The 16,836-nt window shown below is 33.5% G+C and overlaps 3 protein-coding genes and 1 non-coding gene across 4 annotated transcripts; 3 read left to right on the top strand and 1 right to left on the bottom strand.

The window, feature by feature from the left end:
* On the top strand, window positions 2,400–3,452 carry LOC104792780 (CASP-like protein 4D1). The gene is made up of 3 exons (XM_010519005.1): window positions 2,400–2,637; window positions 2,798–2,924; window positions 3,105–3,452. Exons 1-3 carry the CDS (start codon window positions 2,459–2,461, stop codon window positions 3,333–3,335), a joined length of 537 nt encoding a protein of 178 aa, XP_010517307.1. The 5' UTR covers window positions 2,400–2,458; the 3' UTR covers window positions 3,336–3,452.
* LOC109124843 (CASP-like protein 4D2) lies at window positions 4,575–5,945 on the top strand. Its single transcript, XM_010519004.2, has 3 exons — window positions 4,575–5,113; window positions 5,351–5,477; window positions 5,575–5,945. Exons 1-3 carry the CDS (start codon window positions 4,935–4,937, stop codon window positions 5,794–5,796), a joined length of 528 nt encoding a protein of 175 aa, XP_010517306.1. The 5' UTR covers window positions 4,575–4,934; the 3' UTR covers window positions 5,797–5,945.
* Window positions 9,346–11,366, top strand: LOC104792777 (WAT1-related protein At2g39510). Its single transcript, XM_010519003.2, has 7 exons — window positions 9,346–9,595; window positions 9,785–9,847; window positions 9,971–10,087; window positions 10,170–10,410; window positions 10,499–10,660; window positions 10,754–10,905; window positions 10,988–11,366. Exons 1-7 carry the CDS (start codon window positions 9,417–9,419, stop codon window positions 11,199–11,201), a joined length of 1,128 nt encoding a protein of 375 aa, XP_010517305.1. The 5' UTR covers window positions 9,346–9,416; the 3' UTR covers window positions 11,202–11,366.
* LOC104792776 lies at window positions 13,599–14,546 on the bottom strand. Its single transcript, XR_002038682.1, has 3 exons — window positions 14,392–14,546; window positions 14,043–14,191; window positions 13,599–13,936 (listed from the first exon to the last, which is right to left on the bottom strand). It is a non-coding gene; the product is annotated as an uncharacterized LOC104792776 (transcript).

Here is a 16,836-nt window from a genome sequence, read left to right as displayed (position 1 = left end):
AGGAAAAAAAGTTCTTACTACAAATTTGAAGAAAGTATTAAAGAAAAGTTTCAACTAGTAGTATTAATTAGAAATGAGAATTTGATGTAAGACATAAGCAAAAAAAGTTAATCACAAGCAAAACATAAGCAAAGAAAGCTAATTAGAAGCAAAACATTTATTTGTTCCTGTTAAATTTGGGCTTATCTTGGGATTCTAACTAAAAACCAATTGGCAATTAGTAAATTGGCCCTAACCCTTTATATATTAATGATAGTTTTATCAAACTTCAGATGTGAGACTTGGATTGTATTCTAACAATCTCCCCTTTAAACCAAGGATCACATATGGGATTTTGAACACGCCTCCTGGAGATGATAATTCCATCTCGAACCGATCCCACTTGGACCGATAATATACCCCTTCTTGGACCCCCATTACTCGGGTTAACAAGAGGCATGTCCGTATCCACTTTTCTAGGTCCACCAGAATTTTAATCTTGAGCTCTGATACCATGTTAAATTTGGGCTTATCTTGGGCTTCTAACTAAAAAACCAATTGTCAATTAATAATTTGGCTCTAACCCTTTATATATTAATGATAGTTTTACCAAACTTCAAATGCCAGACTTGAATTGTATTTCAACAGTTCGGTCAGCTAAGGTTAACGTCTTGGCCGAACTTTGAAATCAGATTCCAGGTGTTTAATTAGATTTTTTTCCGAAAAAACAAAACTTAAAGAAACGTTTATAACGAAATTGATTGATCACAACACAAGATGAGTTGATATTAAAACCTCTGAAGATATGATGATGATGATATAAAAAAAGAAGAAAAGAGTAAGGAACCTCTTAAAGCAGTTCTTGAAAGGCAATAAGATGAATGGGATCTGAATCACAGAGTGTTCCATTAACATCAAACGAAAATGGCTTCTAATGGAGCAAGATGTGACAGAGAAGGTTTGCTGTTTTCCCACACAACAAAATCAGAAAAAGTTGAGATGAGATTCCATCAAAAAGGATCAAACTTTTTGATACCATAATCGAACCCAATTAGAAAAACACTTGATAGCTACAAATTCCATTGATCTTGGAGACACAATCACTAACACTAAATCGCAGTTTTGTAAACAAAACTAACAAGAATCGTAGGAAACGTAGCGAAAGATGAAAATGGAAAGCTTATAGTATAGATTCGTGCTTTGCCGTTTTGGTTTTTTCTTCGTAAAGGGTATATTACAGTACGTCTTGGAGTTCAGCTCTCTGGTTTATTTGCACTTGGTGCCGGACAAGGCTTCATTGGTTGGTGGGTGGTTAAAAGTGGTTTAGAGGTAAGCATTTAGGGCAATCAGAGATTATCTTATTGGATGACAAGTCCAGAATAAAAAAATTAACAAAGTAAACAAATCTTTAACTTTTGACAAAAAAAAAAAAAAAAAAAAAAAAAAAAAANAAAAAAAAAAAAGTAAACAAATTTTTAACTAATAGAAATTCCATATATAAATTAGGTAGTAATAAGCAAGAAGTCTGTTGTGAGTCACAATTTGTGACTTGTGAGAGCCTTCACGTAATTGTGAGGAAGTAGGCGCTGGAAACGGCGACGCATGTGGCTATGATTCTTATATATGAGTTGACTTATATATTTTCGGTCTTCGTTGACTTTATATGAATCTATTGAAATATAGTGAAAGAATCGATATCAATATATTGTAACTTGTAAGACTTTGATTGCTAATTTGTACACATTAATGTTACAGGAAACATTTCTTTTGGACGTAATTAAATCAGTGGGCTGGCATGTTACATGTACATATGTAGCCGACTTATAGTCAACTCTTGTTACATTGTTTGTTTTGTTTTTGTTTTTTGTATTATGGTAAAAAGTCTATATTTTCTTTTTGATACCATTGATTGCACCAAAATGATTGGAGACCATATTGTTCAATTAGATGGAAAAACACGCTTTCAATTATCACTACTAGGTGTCCAACTCGAACTTGCAACTAGGACTACTCTAATGATTTTCAGATGCATATAACATATGTATAATGTATTGTAGAGCAAATTTGGTTGACAAAAAAAAAAGAATAGATAGTGTATTGTGTATATCAGCGGCTGCTAGTCTCGGAGGCTAGTGGAACGACAAGCCTCGACGTGAAACTTGGTTGACAAAAAAACAATCGGGTTTATACCATGTCAATAACTAAGTCAGAAGTGCTCATTGAGTTCCAGCAAGTTACAGCACGACTTGAAAAATACGATTTATGCGTGTATTTATTTAGAATTTTTAAGATTGTAATTCATATTATTTGTTTTGGCATTGACTTTAACAAAATTCAACTCTTCAATCTCGAGTCAACGTAAACTTTGGCTATATATAAGTCAACAATCCATGTCTTGTAATTCGAACATATAGCTCAGCCTTAATCATCTTCACCTTTACTCTTTAAAGTGAAACTAGTTAGTAACAAGAAAATTAATATGGCTCCACCACCTCCTGCACCGCCGTCGGTTACGTTGAGGACAGTACTCCTCCTCTTTAGGGTTTTGACAACGGCTTTCTTGGTTATAACGGTAGTACTCATCAGCACCAACACCGTCACCCTGGAAATTTCAAGAACGTCTATAAAATTGCGTTTTAACGATGTGTATGCTTTTAGGTGCGTTTAAATTCAGTAAAGTCCAATTTCTTTCTTTACATATGTGTTTTCTATATTCGGAGTCAGTTTTAAGTCTTGTGGCAATTCATTTTTCTTAAACATATAAAAAGGAATATTACTAACTCTTGTTCTTTTGTTTTTGTACATTTCCTATGTAAAGATACATGCTGTCTGCTGCCGTCATCGGGCTACTTTACGCCCTCGTACAACTGTTCTTGACAATCACCCAATTCGCCACCGGAGCTACACATCCTCTTAATGATCAGTTCAACTTCTATGGCGATAAGGTATTTACTTTATAATTATTTTTGTAAATAAGTCATATATAACAGCTCATTTTTGTAGATAAGATCTCAACTTGGTCCATAGTATATCTCTAGTTCAAGTATACACAATGAGAGCGGTCATACACATTGATTTGAATCACAAAATGAAAATCTTGTTAATGTTTGTTAAAATTTGGACAGATAATATCATATTTACTTGCAACGGGTTCTGCGGCTGGATTTGGAGTGAGCAAAGATTTGAAAGACACATACCTAGCATTTATAGTGTTTGATTCAACTGATCCTGTGGATGAGTTCTTCAGTAAAGGATACGCAGCGGCCAGTCTTCTCCTCTTGGCTTTCGTCTCTCTTGCTGTTTTATCCGTTTTCTCATCCCTTGCTCTTTCCAAGCGACCAATTCAAGTCTCATAAACACATATATATATATATATATATATATATATATCATTGTATCCCCTACAATTTCCTTCATTCTAATTCATGGTTCTCCCACCAAACGTGGAATTTAATAAATTATATTATATGCTCTTTAAGAATTTTTGGTCACGTTCGAAACTAATTTTGTTTGGTTACATAACTCGCAAGGTTATGTTTTGTATTACTATTTCTGTAAACATGTGTAGCCAACCTCTGGTCAACTTTTTAATACTGTTCCCTAAGGCTAAACACATCATGAAAAACTTATTGATTGTTTGTAATATATTGGTGGCGAAGGGAGATCATGTTAGCGTATCAAAATTATAACCTTAGTTTAGTCATAAACAATCTCACATGTAAATAGGCCTAAAAAAAACACATTAGTTGAATTTGCAGTTTGTATAGAAATTATCCTACAACGTTTTAATGCATCGCCTAAAATTATCCATTTTATGATTTTTGTAAAATAATACTAAAAAAAAAAAAAATTGATGTTGACATTAACAAATTATCAACTCCTATCTTTCTAGTCGACGAGATATATTTGCTTATTGATTGGTATTGTCTTTGTTTTTTTTTACATATACTGTAATCGATGTCTTCTTCTACATTAACAACTAGTATTATCTTTAATATTCCTCTTATATTACCCCATTTTAAAAGGTGTTTTTAGTTTTCGATATATTTTAAAAAGCTACTTGTTTCATCGAAGATAATAATCCTTTATCCTTAATGTTATTATAATTGTGTCATCCTCCTCACTATCTAATAGCGTCACCATCGAATCTCAGGGAAACTCTTTGATAGCTTAGGAGCTGCGTCAGCTGTGACTCAACGTTTCAGTCTTCGTTGACCAAACCTTCCGTGAGCAATTCTCAATGAAATCATTGAGAAGTTAACATATATAACTCCACTCCAAACTCTTTAAAACCAACAATGTAAACTAAATGTGAACGTTGATCGCTAAATTGGACGCCGTGTTATAAGAAGCCCTTCGTCCCGTAGTCAAACTCTTATCTTTTTTTTTTTTCTTAAATAAATATTGCAGATAGAGAAATGATAAAACGGCTTCGAATTTTCGACGCTAGAGATATCCATGAATCAATTAACAGCCTAGCAGCAGTTACACCAATATATGAGCTCGTAGCTTATTCAGGCTATATATATCCTCACAAGCTTCTTTCTTAAGAGTCTTTACCTTAATTTCAACTTACTAATTAGTTTAAGGTCGGGTGATGTTTTCTCTGACGTCAAGGTTGGTATGTTTATAAATTTTGAGACATAAAAACTATTTTAAGATTTTTTTTTTTATATATCACATTTCTATGGTAAGCAAGACGTGGTGATCCAGTTTCAGCACGACTTGAACAATAAACTTTGGTATATTTTGTTTGTTTGACATTTACCGTCATTACTTGGTCCCATGCCATAGAGCAAAAGTCAACTCTTATCTCTCTAGCAAGTTTTAGTGTTATAAAATTAATTGGAAATATTCCATGAATTGTATTTGAACATCTCAGGCTTTTTATCATCATCTTACTCTTTGAAACCCAATTTTAAGAAGATCATTAAAAAACGTACTTATCAATTTATATGGCACCCCCGCCTCCGTCGCCACCACCTGTTTCATTGAAGGTATTACTCCTTCTTCTTAGGGTTTTAACAGGGGGTTTCCTTGTTATAGCGCTCATCATCCTCAGCACCAACAGTGTCACCATTGTATCTCAAGGAAGCGCATTTAAATTTCATTTCAAAGATGTTTATGCCTATAGGTAATTCTAACTGAGCTCTTCATTTTGATTTGTTCATCGGTTGGGGAAAGCATATGCCATATATAATCTTACGTAATTTTTTTTTGTTTTTTTTTATATATGAAAGCAAGTTGCTTAATTTGCCTCTTGTAATAACTCTTAAACTAGGAATCTATTTTACATTTGGGCATTTTTTTTGGTTATTAAAAACCGAAGTGTATGTTGATTCTTTCACTAATTTTTGTTTTTTTCTTGAAGATACATGCTTTCAGCTGCCGCCATCGGACTAGTTTACGCTGTCGTACAACTGTTCTTCACAATCTCCCTATTTGCCACCGGAATCAAAGACCCTTTTAATTATCAACTCGATTTTTACGGTGACAAGGTATGTAATTAATTAATAACCATTTGATCCTTGGATAAAATATTAAAATATATATGTTTTTTTTTTCCTAATTTATGATAGTTAAAAATGTTGACAGGTTATATCATATCTAGTGGCGACGGGTTCAGCAGCTGGATTTGGAGTGAGCAAAGATTTGAAAGACACATTTCTAGCATTGGTCGCATTGGATTCGACTGATCCTGTGGACACGTTCTTTAGCAGAGGCTACGCATCGGCCAGTCTTCTTCTCTTTGCTTTCATTTGCCTCGCTGCTTTATCTGTTTTCTCATCCCTCGCCGTTGCCAAACAAATTTCTTAATTTAATTCTTATCACTCTAGAACTAGTAATGATTTATTGATTTTCAATATTAATTATTTGATCAGGTATAGCTTTGTCGCCGTGATATGTGTTGGTGTAATTATGTATACAAATTAAATTATTGTTTGTGCATGTTACGAATTAGATGAATATGTTGATATAAGAAAAATATAGTTGACTACTGTAGATTTTATACATTTTCAAAATTACTGTAAGGTTTGCTCACCATCATCTGGAACTTTGAAAAGTCATAATTCTGGAGCTAACTTTTTAATGAGAGAGATACTCTTAAATATATATATATATATATATATATATATATATCTTAATTTGGTTTTAAAATTGTGTAAGTTTGACCGTAAGTATACAAGGTGTTATACGTTGACGTTAACGAACGTGCACCAAAGAACAGAGTGAATCATTTTCATAAAAATAAACCATATGCACTGTTTTAATTAGACACCCAAGAAAAGATCATTTAAAACAAATATGCAATTTTCTTTCTCTTATATACAGAAAAAAAAATTATAGCTGGTAAACGTAATAAAAAAAAAAAAAAAAAAAAAAAAAAAAAAAAAAAAAAANAAAAAATTGAAGTATTAGACATACACATAAGAATTATTAATATGAATATTTTACAAACATCTTTCAACGAAAAACATCAAATTTTTAAATACAAAGCTTTACAAATATTTTTCGAAATTATCATAAATTTGTAAAAACTAATTATATACTATATAGTAATTCATAATATATGATTCAGGCAGGTACGTCTATTCAAGTTTAAATTACGATACCTACACCTACAAATATTTGTATATATGTAACTTTAACCATATCCAAATCTCTGATCCGAGAATTTCAAAACATATCGGATCATTTATCATATCGAACATAATACAACATAAAATATGCAGATTTGAGTGGAGCAAAGAGTGATATTATAATGGCAAAGCCTAAACCACCAAACCAACCCCAAAAAGCACACCAACATAATGTTGGCAACGTATATCTGAGATGTGTCTCGACACTATCTTATCTACCATTTTCTTGTATATTATATCAAATTTTTGTTTTTTCACACTCTATGTTAAAGCTTTTCTTAGACAACAGAAGTCATCCTTTCCTTTTGCTGATGTGGTTTCATAGGCAGCCACAAATCAATTGCCGTTAGTTCAAGAGATATATTATTATACGATGATACTTATCATGATTAGTTAATCAGCATGGTTAACACCGATCATAATCAAAATGAACTTTGTTTGGACAGCTGGTGGTGGTGGCATGATGAATTATTTTAAGCCGCGCGCACTTATACCACTTGTTTTTGGCGGAAATGCTTGTATTTTAAAGATCATTATCCTTTACACATCTCCTGAAAGCTATTCTGGTTTAAACATGATGGCTTCAGTTATTAAAATTTTCTAAAAATTTGAAGAAAATAACTATATATGTTAATGTACTTGGGATATATAAACTTCAAGTTGCCGACGTTGGCACGTTGGTAGTGAAACGTTTAGACAAGGAAAGGAGTCAGGGAAGGTTCTTATTAGGGATAATTTCGTGCAATTGGATGCTAATAGAAATACAACTCGAAAATAGTCACATTGACGACTAACCATGACTCGAACTGCTGTAAAATAATTTGAACCATGAAGTAAACTATTCAAACCAATGAAACCATTGGTTCTTTGAGATTTTAATATCCTTATAAGTTATAAGGAATGAATATATATGCAATCTAATATCCGGATTTCAGAGCTGTATTGTTTCTGACTAATAAATTAGAGATATTTTTTTGGGTCGATGTTCTCTTATCTGTATTCTTATAATATCGAATAACAATAGTAAAGAAAACAAAATATAGAATATGATATTTAATTTTATCACGAATCAGCTATCAAATCAGTTTAGATGCATCCGCTACTTAAAATAAAAATCCAGCTAAGTTAAATTCGATCGGTGTCAACTCAGCTTGCCAAATTTGTCCAATATAGTGGGGGGAGGAAAACATTAATAACTCCATCTTTTACAGTTTTGTGTGTAAGTTCATGTTGTGCCTTTTGTCCTGTTCATGATGTGTCGTTATCAACGGGGAAAAAAATGAAAAAGAGTTCATGATGTATGTCTATACACGCACGATATATTACAATTAAGGAAAATTTTTATCTGGTCGTAGATAAAGTATTAGCACATATCTATATTTGAATTTCACTAACCATTATAATCGACATGATAACAAATCGCATATTCTGAACAGATACGTAGCTTTGAACTGCATAACATTTTAATTATCTAATTTTTATTTTTAACAAATCACACTGAAGACGATGAGAATATATATATCGTAAGGGATGGTTTGCATAACATGCCTACGATACACAATTAGGCTGTCGGGAATTAAAACTCTGTGGCTTTCGTCAGACAACGTATAAATTCCCTTATATTTGTGAATTGTGATCAAACTATTATTACTATTTTTGTTCTAAGTAGAGATAGAGGTTCCAGGTGGAGAGAATCATAAAGTGCCAAAAATTTCAACCACGACCTTGGCCAAAAAGTTATTTGTTTTATTTCTTCCACATATGATCCGATTCGGATGCATAATGCGTTTTTCCAAATTATTAAATGAGTTATGTGGACGCATTCACATTTTCTAATTGTTTTTTCTAGCTCCATTGAAGTAATATATAATTTCGTGGATTCAATTATTCGTGATATATATAATCTAGCTCTTCTTATCCTTTTTTATAAAACTACAAAAACATAATCGACACGGATCCACTTGTGTTCCTCTAGTGAATTTCACTATCCCCATGTGTTGGCTAAAAATATATATTCGATTTCTAATTCTTATGATAACCNTTTTTTTTTGGACAAAATTCTTATGATAACCTCTTTAACCTTCTCGACATTTTTTTCTCATTCTTTATACGGAAACAAAATTCAGAATGGTTGTTAAATAGAAAATTTTCTTAAGTATAGTGATATTTTTATTCATATGACAATAATATTTCTTTATATAATTTGGAAAGTAAAATTAGTTAGTGTAAATTATAAAATGACATGCGAAGTTGGGATAATATAGAGAAGGTGAATAATTTTGACATGTCTTCTCTTAATGTAGCCATGCTAATTTTGTTTGTAGAAAACAACGTGAAATCTATGGGATATCCGATGATATTGAAAATTGCTGAATCAGGTGAGAAGTGCTCAGTTTCCTTGGTTAAAACTTAAAAGGCACCAAGGATCAAACTGGAAGTTTTAAAATTTAATAATTAACAATTGTAGTTGATGTTTTCATCATCATCACGACCACCAATTACTTTAAAAATTATGGATGCTCCTATTATAAATCAAGGATAATATCAAAAAACCATGTTATATTCTACAAAACAGGAATGGCATATATACTCACTATCAAACTTGCATTACTTAGTGGAATCCCTATAATTCCTCCTAACTTAAAAGACATATTTTAATCTTTTAAATTCCCACAAAAAATAATACAAAACCCTCCTATAAAACCAACCTCATCCTCTCCCACATTTCTCCATCAGCTCTTTCTTACATCATATTGCAATCTCTCACTTTATACCAAATTTAAAGTACGTTGAGATATGGCTTTAAAAACATGGAAGCCATTCCTAACTGTTGTTTCTCTACAATTCGGATATGCCGGACTGTCGATCATAGCCAAATTTGCTTTGAACCAAGGCATGAGCCCTCACGTTCTAGCTGCTTATCGCCATATCGTCGCGACAATTTTCATTGCTCCGTTTGCCTATTTCTTGGATAGGTATAATATTTCATTTGACGTACATAAAATTGTATTTTGGTCATGCATGCCTGTATGCTTTTACGTATACGTACGTAAATGTAAGTTTGTACTTGTATAGACTCGTGTCTGTGTGTATTCTTCACGTAGAAAGTATTAATATTATTTTCTGATTATTTTACTTCAATTTGCTTTTTGAATCATGAACAGAAAAATACGGCCGAAGATGACACTACCCATCTTCTTCAAGATATTGTTGCTTGGGTTATTGGAGTAAGATTGATTTACTAGCTATATTTTTACTTTTCAATATATATATATTTTAGTTGTTACGTTTTTTTTTTCATACGTTTTGAAAACGAATAATTAATTGAACGTTTGTTTATATGATTATAGACCAACAATTGATCAGAACTTATACTACACTGGCATGAAGTACACTTCGGCGACTTTCACAGCTGCAATGACCAATGTTCTGCCTGCCTTTGCCTTTATTATGGCGTGGATCTTCAGGTATTACGAACTTAATTTTGTTTCGTATGATGTGGTTTGTTTTGGTTTATCGTCTAAAGACATCATTATTTTTTATGCGTAGACTTGAGAAGGTTAACGTCAGGAAAATACACAGCCAAGCCAAGATTCTAGGGACAATTGTGACAGTTGGTGGAGCAATGCTTATGACTGTTGTGAAAGGACCTTTAATTCCTTTGCCTTGGGCTAATCCTAACGACATTCATCAAGACGCATCCAATCCCGGAGTCAAACAAGATCTTACTAAAGGCGCACTCCTCATCGCTGTCGGTTGCATCTGCTGGGCCGGTTTTATCAATCTCCAAGTAATTTTAAAAACCAAAATTTTCATATATGATTCGATATATCAGAAACGGGTATAGTACTAAACCACTTAAATGATTGATTATGCAGGCGATCACGCTTAAGTCGTACCCGGTAGAGCTATCCTTGACAGCTTACATATGCTTCATGGGGTCTCTTGAAAGCACTATTGTGGCACTTTATATTGAAAGGGGAAATCCTTCTGCGTGGGCCATCCAATTGGATTCCAAATTACTAGCTGCTGTTTATGGTGTAAGATTAATTATACTAATACACACAATATAAGGTTTGGTTTTGGTTATACATACAAATCAAATTAAATGATCTTACTGTTTTTGTATGCAGGGGATAATATGTTCAGGGATTGGTTATTACGTTCAAGGAGTAATAATGAAAACTCGAGGACCGGTGTTTGTGACTGCCTTCAATCCATTGAGCATGGTCATTGTTGCCATCTTGGGGTCTATAATCCTTGCTGAGGTTATGTTCCTTGGAAGGTACGCAAACTTTTCTCTTGAAAATAAATAATGGTTTAGTTGGTTTAATCTCATTGATTAATTGTGTATATCATATTTGTAGGATTCTTGGAGCAATAGTGATAGTTCTTGGACTCTATTCAGTTTTGTGGGGCAAAAGCAAAGACGAACCACCTTCATCATTTCCCGACATGGACACGGAACTCCCACTTAGTACTCCACAAATTGTGACATTCTCGTCGAAAGCAAATACAGAAATGGACACAAATGATGCAACTGTTGTTTTCTCGAGGCCTAACACCAATGAATCAGTCTAAAATAATGAACAGCACCACCGGCGATTATAAAGTTATAATAAGAGAAAACAATGAGTCCGATTTCTAAACACATGATCGTTGCTTATTGGTAGAGTGCATGTTATTGTAATGCTAATTTTGGCTTTTGTTAAATTTTGTATCCGGCTATAATATATGAAATGTTTTGCACAATTAAAAGTATCTTTTTACTTAAAGTCATACTAGTGTTTAGAGTTCTTAATTTATCACACTTCTAATCAATTAGGGGCTTCCGACGTATATTTCCAACAGCTGTCCAAGAAATTTGCAACAAAAATAATTAGTATGTAATATGAACAATTTTTTTATTTTGGTAAAAATATGAACAATTAATTTACTCTATGTTACTTTCTTTGCATACGTAATCTGCCAAAACAAAAAAAAAGAAGTTAATTAAAAAGTAATACTTTAGAGCACGAGTATGATGTAATGCGGTGGTGGGTAATGGAGCATAATGGACCAAATCAGCATCTTTTTTTCTTTTTTTTCTTTTTTGGAATTGGGAAATGTTTTAGAGATTCTGTATGTTGCGGTGTCTGGTCGCCACATAAGAAAGCATCTCTGTTGAGAGATAGTTTTGTACTTGATGTGACAGCTTTTGTACTTTAGTTGTAGGAAAGCTTCATGCTGAAGAGCATTGAGTGTGTGTATGTGGTGCGGTTTTGTTCGAATATTCTACGTTAGTCATTTCAAGATCCTTTCAATTCACCATTCCTACTACTTTCCTTTTTCTTTTTTTCTTTTTGTGTTAAAAGAATTCACCATCCTACTCACATCGTGAAGTAGAAAAATACAAGCTTTGAGTTGAGAGAACAATAGAAAATCGAATGAAATAAAGGAAATAATGAATATTTGTATGATATTTATATTTTTCTGATATGATGATTTATCTGAGAAAACAACTAATGTCTAATGTTAACTCAAAGTCTCAAACATACCAAAGATCTATGAAATATAATCGGATTTTTTTTTTTTTTGGTTTCTTTGGCCATCAAGAGGGGATGGTAACTAAAGAATTTGAATTAGTTGACAGAAAAAATTAGTTATTTAAAAATAAAAAGTAAAATATATATAGAGTAATATTAAAAATCAAAGTAATAAGTTAATAACTAAGAAAACATGAGATCAGATATCACAACTATGATTTGCTACTTATATGACTGTACTTTTGGTTCTTCATAGTACTTAGCTATCTATTAAATATGATAAAGGTTATTGTATAAATGATATGGACAATGAGATCCACATCAGTTTGCAGATAATAATATTATGCTTAACAATTTAATTTCGAATAATTTGCATATAGTTGACAAAGAAGAAAAAATATATATATATATATATATATATATATATATATATATATCTGCTGACGTTTTATTCGGCTGTGGAGAATGAAATTTTGAGAAATAAAGAATAGCTTGCATATATTATGCATCTGAAGTCCATATCTATTGACTTTTTTGAAATAGAAAATTTTTTCTTTTTCTAAATTTACTGTAAATTTTGAGAAAGTTAGAAGAATAATAGAATATAATACATTTTCTTTATCTGAAATCACACAATTAAAAACTATAGTGCGCCGTTGATTATAAGAAATATACATTAAATAAAAAAATTTACTGTAAGTATTTGCAATTGGCAAAAACTTTTGAAGAATTGATGTCAAATATTAAAAACTTTCTTCAAGTTAACGAAATTATCATTGGTGATTCTTTCTGATAAACTGGAATTATATATGGTTGAGACTTGAGACGACGTCCAAGGAGGAAACGACACCGTTTGAGTGAACTAAAGGAAATTTAGACAATCAGTTCTTGGGTGTTCCAGTGATGAAGAGCTCATTCAGTAGGCTTACATATAATCTACGGAAGAAGCCAAGAAGATAATAATGCTTTAAAAACCGACAGCGGTGAAACAAATCCCAAAAAGAAAGTATCAAAAGATCTTAATCCATCCAAGATCCTCACTTCTTCGAAGCAACACTAGGCGCCTAGATCTAATTTCACTGTCCAGAACAAGCTCTAGTTCTTGAGTTCTTCAAAGTTGACTGGTACATAACCCTACAAGTCACAACTACAGTTACACTTACACATTCCCTCTCAGTTAGCTAATTCCGCGATCTACAACTACTCAGAGTCAGTGCTCTTAAAAAAAAAGGGAGCGGAGCAAAACCTGAGAGTTGAACATAAGCTTCACCGAAAAAAAATGTTCTGTAAGAAGAATACCAAATATTAAACCTTTTTTTTTGACTCATCACAAGCCTTTCGAGTATCTGAAATTTGTTATTCAACGTTACACAGAAAATGTTGGAGAAAGCTGATGAGTTTGTAGCAAACTGGAGATGAAGTATACTAAAGAGTAAGCATCTAAATACTCCACTAGGCAAAAAGCTGAAGCTAATACACAATAATAATCTCACAAATCACAGAGACTGCAATTGGCAATTTCTTACAGTCAAAACTCTATTTTTTCAACCATTTGAGATAGTAGCCAGAGTGAAATAATAGATCAGAAATCCTAATACAAATCTTTTATCCTCTTATGTAATTTATGATTATAATCCAAAAAAAAAGACTCCCAATACACAAAAACACAAGAAGTTGTTTCAGAGACATAAACTCCTGTTATGTATCATATTACTTGTGGTGGTTGTCTTCATCAATTGTTCCAAACTTCTGCTTAAATGAATCTTGCCTCTGCAGCCACATCATATGACCCTGCCACCGGATTAATTTCAGATATAAAGTTACAAAAATCAAATATTTATAAACCCTATTGAATCAATCCAAAAAAAAAAAAAACAATTCATGGTAAAATTGAAACCTGAAGACCAGCAGCCCAGACGATAATTAAAGAAGCGACCCAGAATCTCTTGTCCTTGACGATCGTCTTCGCATCGAATCTCGCCATTTTCTAAAAACCCTCCCCCTCTCTTTCGTTTAGCATCGAGAATTCGAATCTCAATCGATCGCCTGTCAGAATTTTTCTTTAATAATTAATACAAATTAATAATTTATATTAATTATTAATTTAATAAATATTAATATGTAAAGATTTTATTGTATTTACATACTAGTTGAAACCAAATTCATTTGTGTTGATAGTTGATTTTATCTATGATCCATATGTAGATGACCATACTATTTGCAAACTACACAAATACTAAGTTCACCTGATAAGTTCATTGACGATCACAACCGGAACCGAGATGCTAATGGTAGGCGTATTCGTGGAGGCGTTTTGATGGAAGGAAACCAGATATAGTTTAACTATACCGTTGCCGTGAGTCCTCAGCTTCTCCGGCGTACTATCAGATTTTAAACACTTGTAAATTACTTATTTTCTCTTAATTATTTCTTATACTATTATATTTGGTTTTGGGTTTACAGTAAGTAATCGGAATAAGATAATATAGTGAGTAAGACTAGAATGAGTAATTGGATAATGTATGGGTAATTAATATCTAAATCAACAATCAGACTTTCATCCATTTAAATAAGTATATGGATAATGGGTCAGATTACTTTTAATTCTGTTCAGGTGATTAGGAAAATTTTATTTAAGGTTGAGAAAATTTTAGATAATATTTTAAAGTTTTTTCACATAATTTAGCTATATTATTTTCTTATACGATTTTATTTTTATTTTTATTGTCCATTACATGAACCAGTGAACTCATTTCACTCGGTTTGATCTTTCTTTTAGCATTGGATTTGACATATGGAAGAATTGATTGGTTTTTTGTTTAGTATTTTGAACACTCACACGATTTGCTTAGCATTCTGATTTGGTAGTCTGAATAATTTTGAAAAGGGATAAAAGCTTAGACACGAGGAAAAAACTTAAAACTCTCTCGGGCACTAATATCGAGGTCTTCAATTCGCAACCCTTCTCCGACGCTGGTGTAGTTTTTGCTCGCCGGCGTCGGGATTTCTTTCGTCCCGCTTTCTCCCCTGTTTGCATTTCCATTGTTTTCTTAAGTTTGTCCCCGTTTCTTTTGCTCTTTTCGTTACAATCCTCCCCGATCCCTTCAGATCCCGGTGAGATATCACTAGACAGGGATAAAGAGCGCAGGTGGTTTCCGGTGAACCCCTCCCCTTCTCCCTGAACACTTCAGCCGGTATAAAGAACCCACAAACAGGCGACATGCATACCTTAAGATCTGGATGTCTGCTTACCCTTGAGAAAGCCTATTTTGAGGCACCGAGTTTAGCAGGTGAGCTCCGGTATGGACCATCCGCTACATCTCACCCGGTGGAGACGTTGATGGCTCACTACGACTCCTTTTTCAGGCGAAGCTTGCAACCTTCCATTCTCGAACTGTCCTTGTGGTTTCCCATCCCAACCTCCGACCTTACCTCTGGCTTGATGTTGTTGAAGCCTTGCTCACCGGAGATGCTCTTTCTCTTGCAAATCTATCCACCGTCTTCGGATAGCCGCACTTTCACTCTAATTAGGGCAACCAACAAGGATCGAGGCTTTCTTCTGGTGGGCCTTATAGCTTTTGGTGGCCCATTAACGATGCAACAAAACAAGCACACACCCACAAAATCCAGGGTAAGTTTTTTTGAATCCTAGCTACGGCCTTCCTCATTACTTCCTCGGTTTGATTGTAAGAGCAGAAGCCCTCTACATCTTATTTCGATAGTATTGAGTTGGGTTCGAGAAGGTCATCTCCAATCCCTGGTTCAATGCAGTTCCTCAATAATCACTCTTCATCTAAGCTTTAGGCTGATGGGAACTTTGCTTCTGGTTTCAACCCACACCTTTGGATCGAGGAAGGACGGCATTATGACCCTTTCTCCACGGAGTGATGGTTACCGAAACTTCCTCGATCTCAGGCCTCCATATCCTGTGTTCTCCGAGCCTAAACATATTCAACCTATCAATCTCCGGGAAGTTGTCCATACTCTGGTGGTTCTATCTCTAACGGTATTCAAATCCAGGTACGGCTATCTATATCTTGTGTTGACGCCAATATTTAGCAAATGGTGTGAAGATTACGAACTCTATGATATCCATCTGAGAAGTAATTCATCATTGTTGTTGTGGCGCCACTTGCTCTCTTTGAGAACCCTGATTTTAGTAACCCTTATAATCCTGATCTGTGAACCTTTCTGCTTGAGTTTCTATGCTTATTGGATCCCACTTCCAAGTGGCCCGAGCTATGTATATGATTTTGGTGTGGCCATGGCCACTTTATACCCTATGACAGCTCTACCAAACACCCTCAATCGTCAGAGCATCCCAAACTTTGCTTGAAATTTTGTCAAGATTCTACTTCGTGTAAACCTTCTTAAACCGGTGAGAAGCTCAATCTTGACCCCTTCACTAACGCCAACGAGTCTAATGACAATGGCTATCTCTCATCCATTGACCTGTTCATGGAAGGGTTTATCGACAATCTTAATCTCACATTTACCAAATCTCTTCCAAGAGTTTGACTCACAGCTCTCAAGAACCCATTGCCGATTAATGTTATCTTTACTTTATTTATATGTTGTTGTGGCATTGGGGACTGCCCTTGTATCTTGTTTTCTGATTTTTGTTTGTAAGAACTTTACTTCCTTTTGAGTTTTGAATGGAAGTTGTTTGACAAAAAAAAAAAAAAAAAAAA

This window comes from Camelina sativa, chromosome 6, assembly GCF_000633955.1.
Source record: "Camelina sativa cultivar DH55 chromosome 6, Cs, whole genome shotgun sequence".
NCBI lineage: Eukaryota > Viridiplantae > Streptophyta > Magnoliopsida > Brassicales > Brassicaceae > Camelina > Camelina sativa.
The sequence above is the reverse complement of the archived record's forward strand: the minus strand, read 5'-3'. Positions and strand labels throughout refer to the sequence as shown.

Bases quoted from the DNA above. Each gene is read 5' to 3' on its own strand.
- LOC104792780 (XM_010519005.1), top strand. From the start codon at position 2,459: ATGGCTCCACCACCTCCTGCACCGCCGTCGGTTACGTTGAGGACAGTA. The intron at 2,638-2,797 runs GTGCGTTTAAAT...TCCTATGTAAAG, and splicing joins AACGATGTGTATGCTTTTAG to ATACATGCTGTCTGCTGCCG. The intron at 2,925-3,104 runs GTATTTACTTTA...AAATTTGGACAG, and splicing joins TCAACTTCTATGGCGATAAG to ATAATATCATATTTACTTGC.
- LOC109124843 (XM_010519004.2), top strand. From the start codon at position 4,935: ATGGCACCCCCGCCTCCGTCGCCACCACCTGTTTCATTGAAGGTATTA. The intron at 5,114-5,350 runs GTAATTCTAACT...TTTTTCTTGAAG, and splicing joins AAAGATGTTTATGCCTATAG to ATACATGCTTTCAGCTGCCG. The intron at 5,478-5,574 runs GTATGTAATTAA...AAATGTTGACAG, and splicing joins TCGATTTTTACGGTGACAAG to GTTATATCATATCTAGTGGC.
- LOC104792777 (XM_010519003.2), top strand. From the start codon at position 9,417: ATGGCTTTAAAAACATGGAAGCCATTCCTAACTGTTGTTTCTCTACAA. The intron at 9,596-9,784 runs GTATAATATTTC...AATCATGAACAG, and splicing joins TTTGCCTATTTCTTGGATAG to AAAAATACGGCCGAAGATGA. The intron at 10,411-10,498 runs GTAATTTTAAAA...TTGATTATGCAG, and splicing joins CCGGTTTTATCAATCTCCAA to GCGATCACGCTTAAGTCGTA.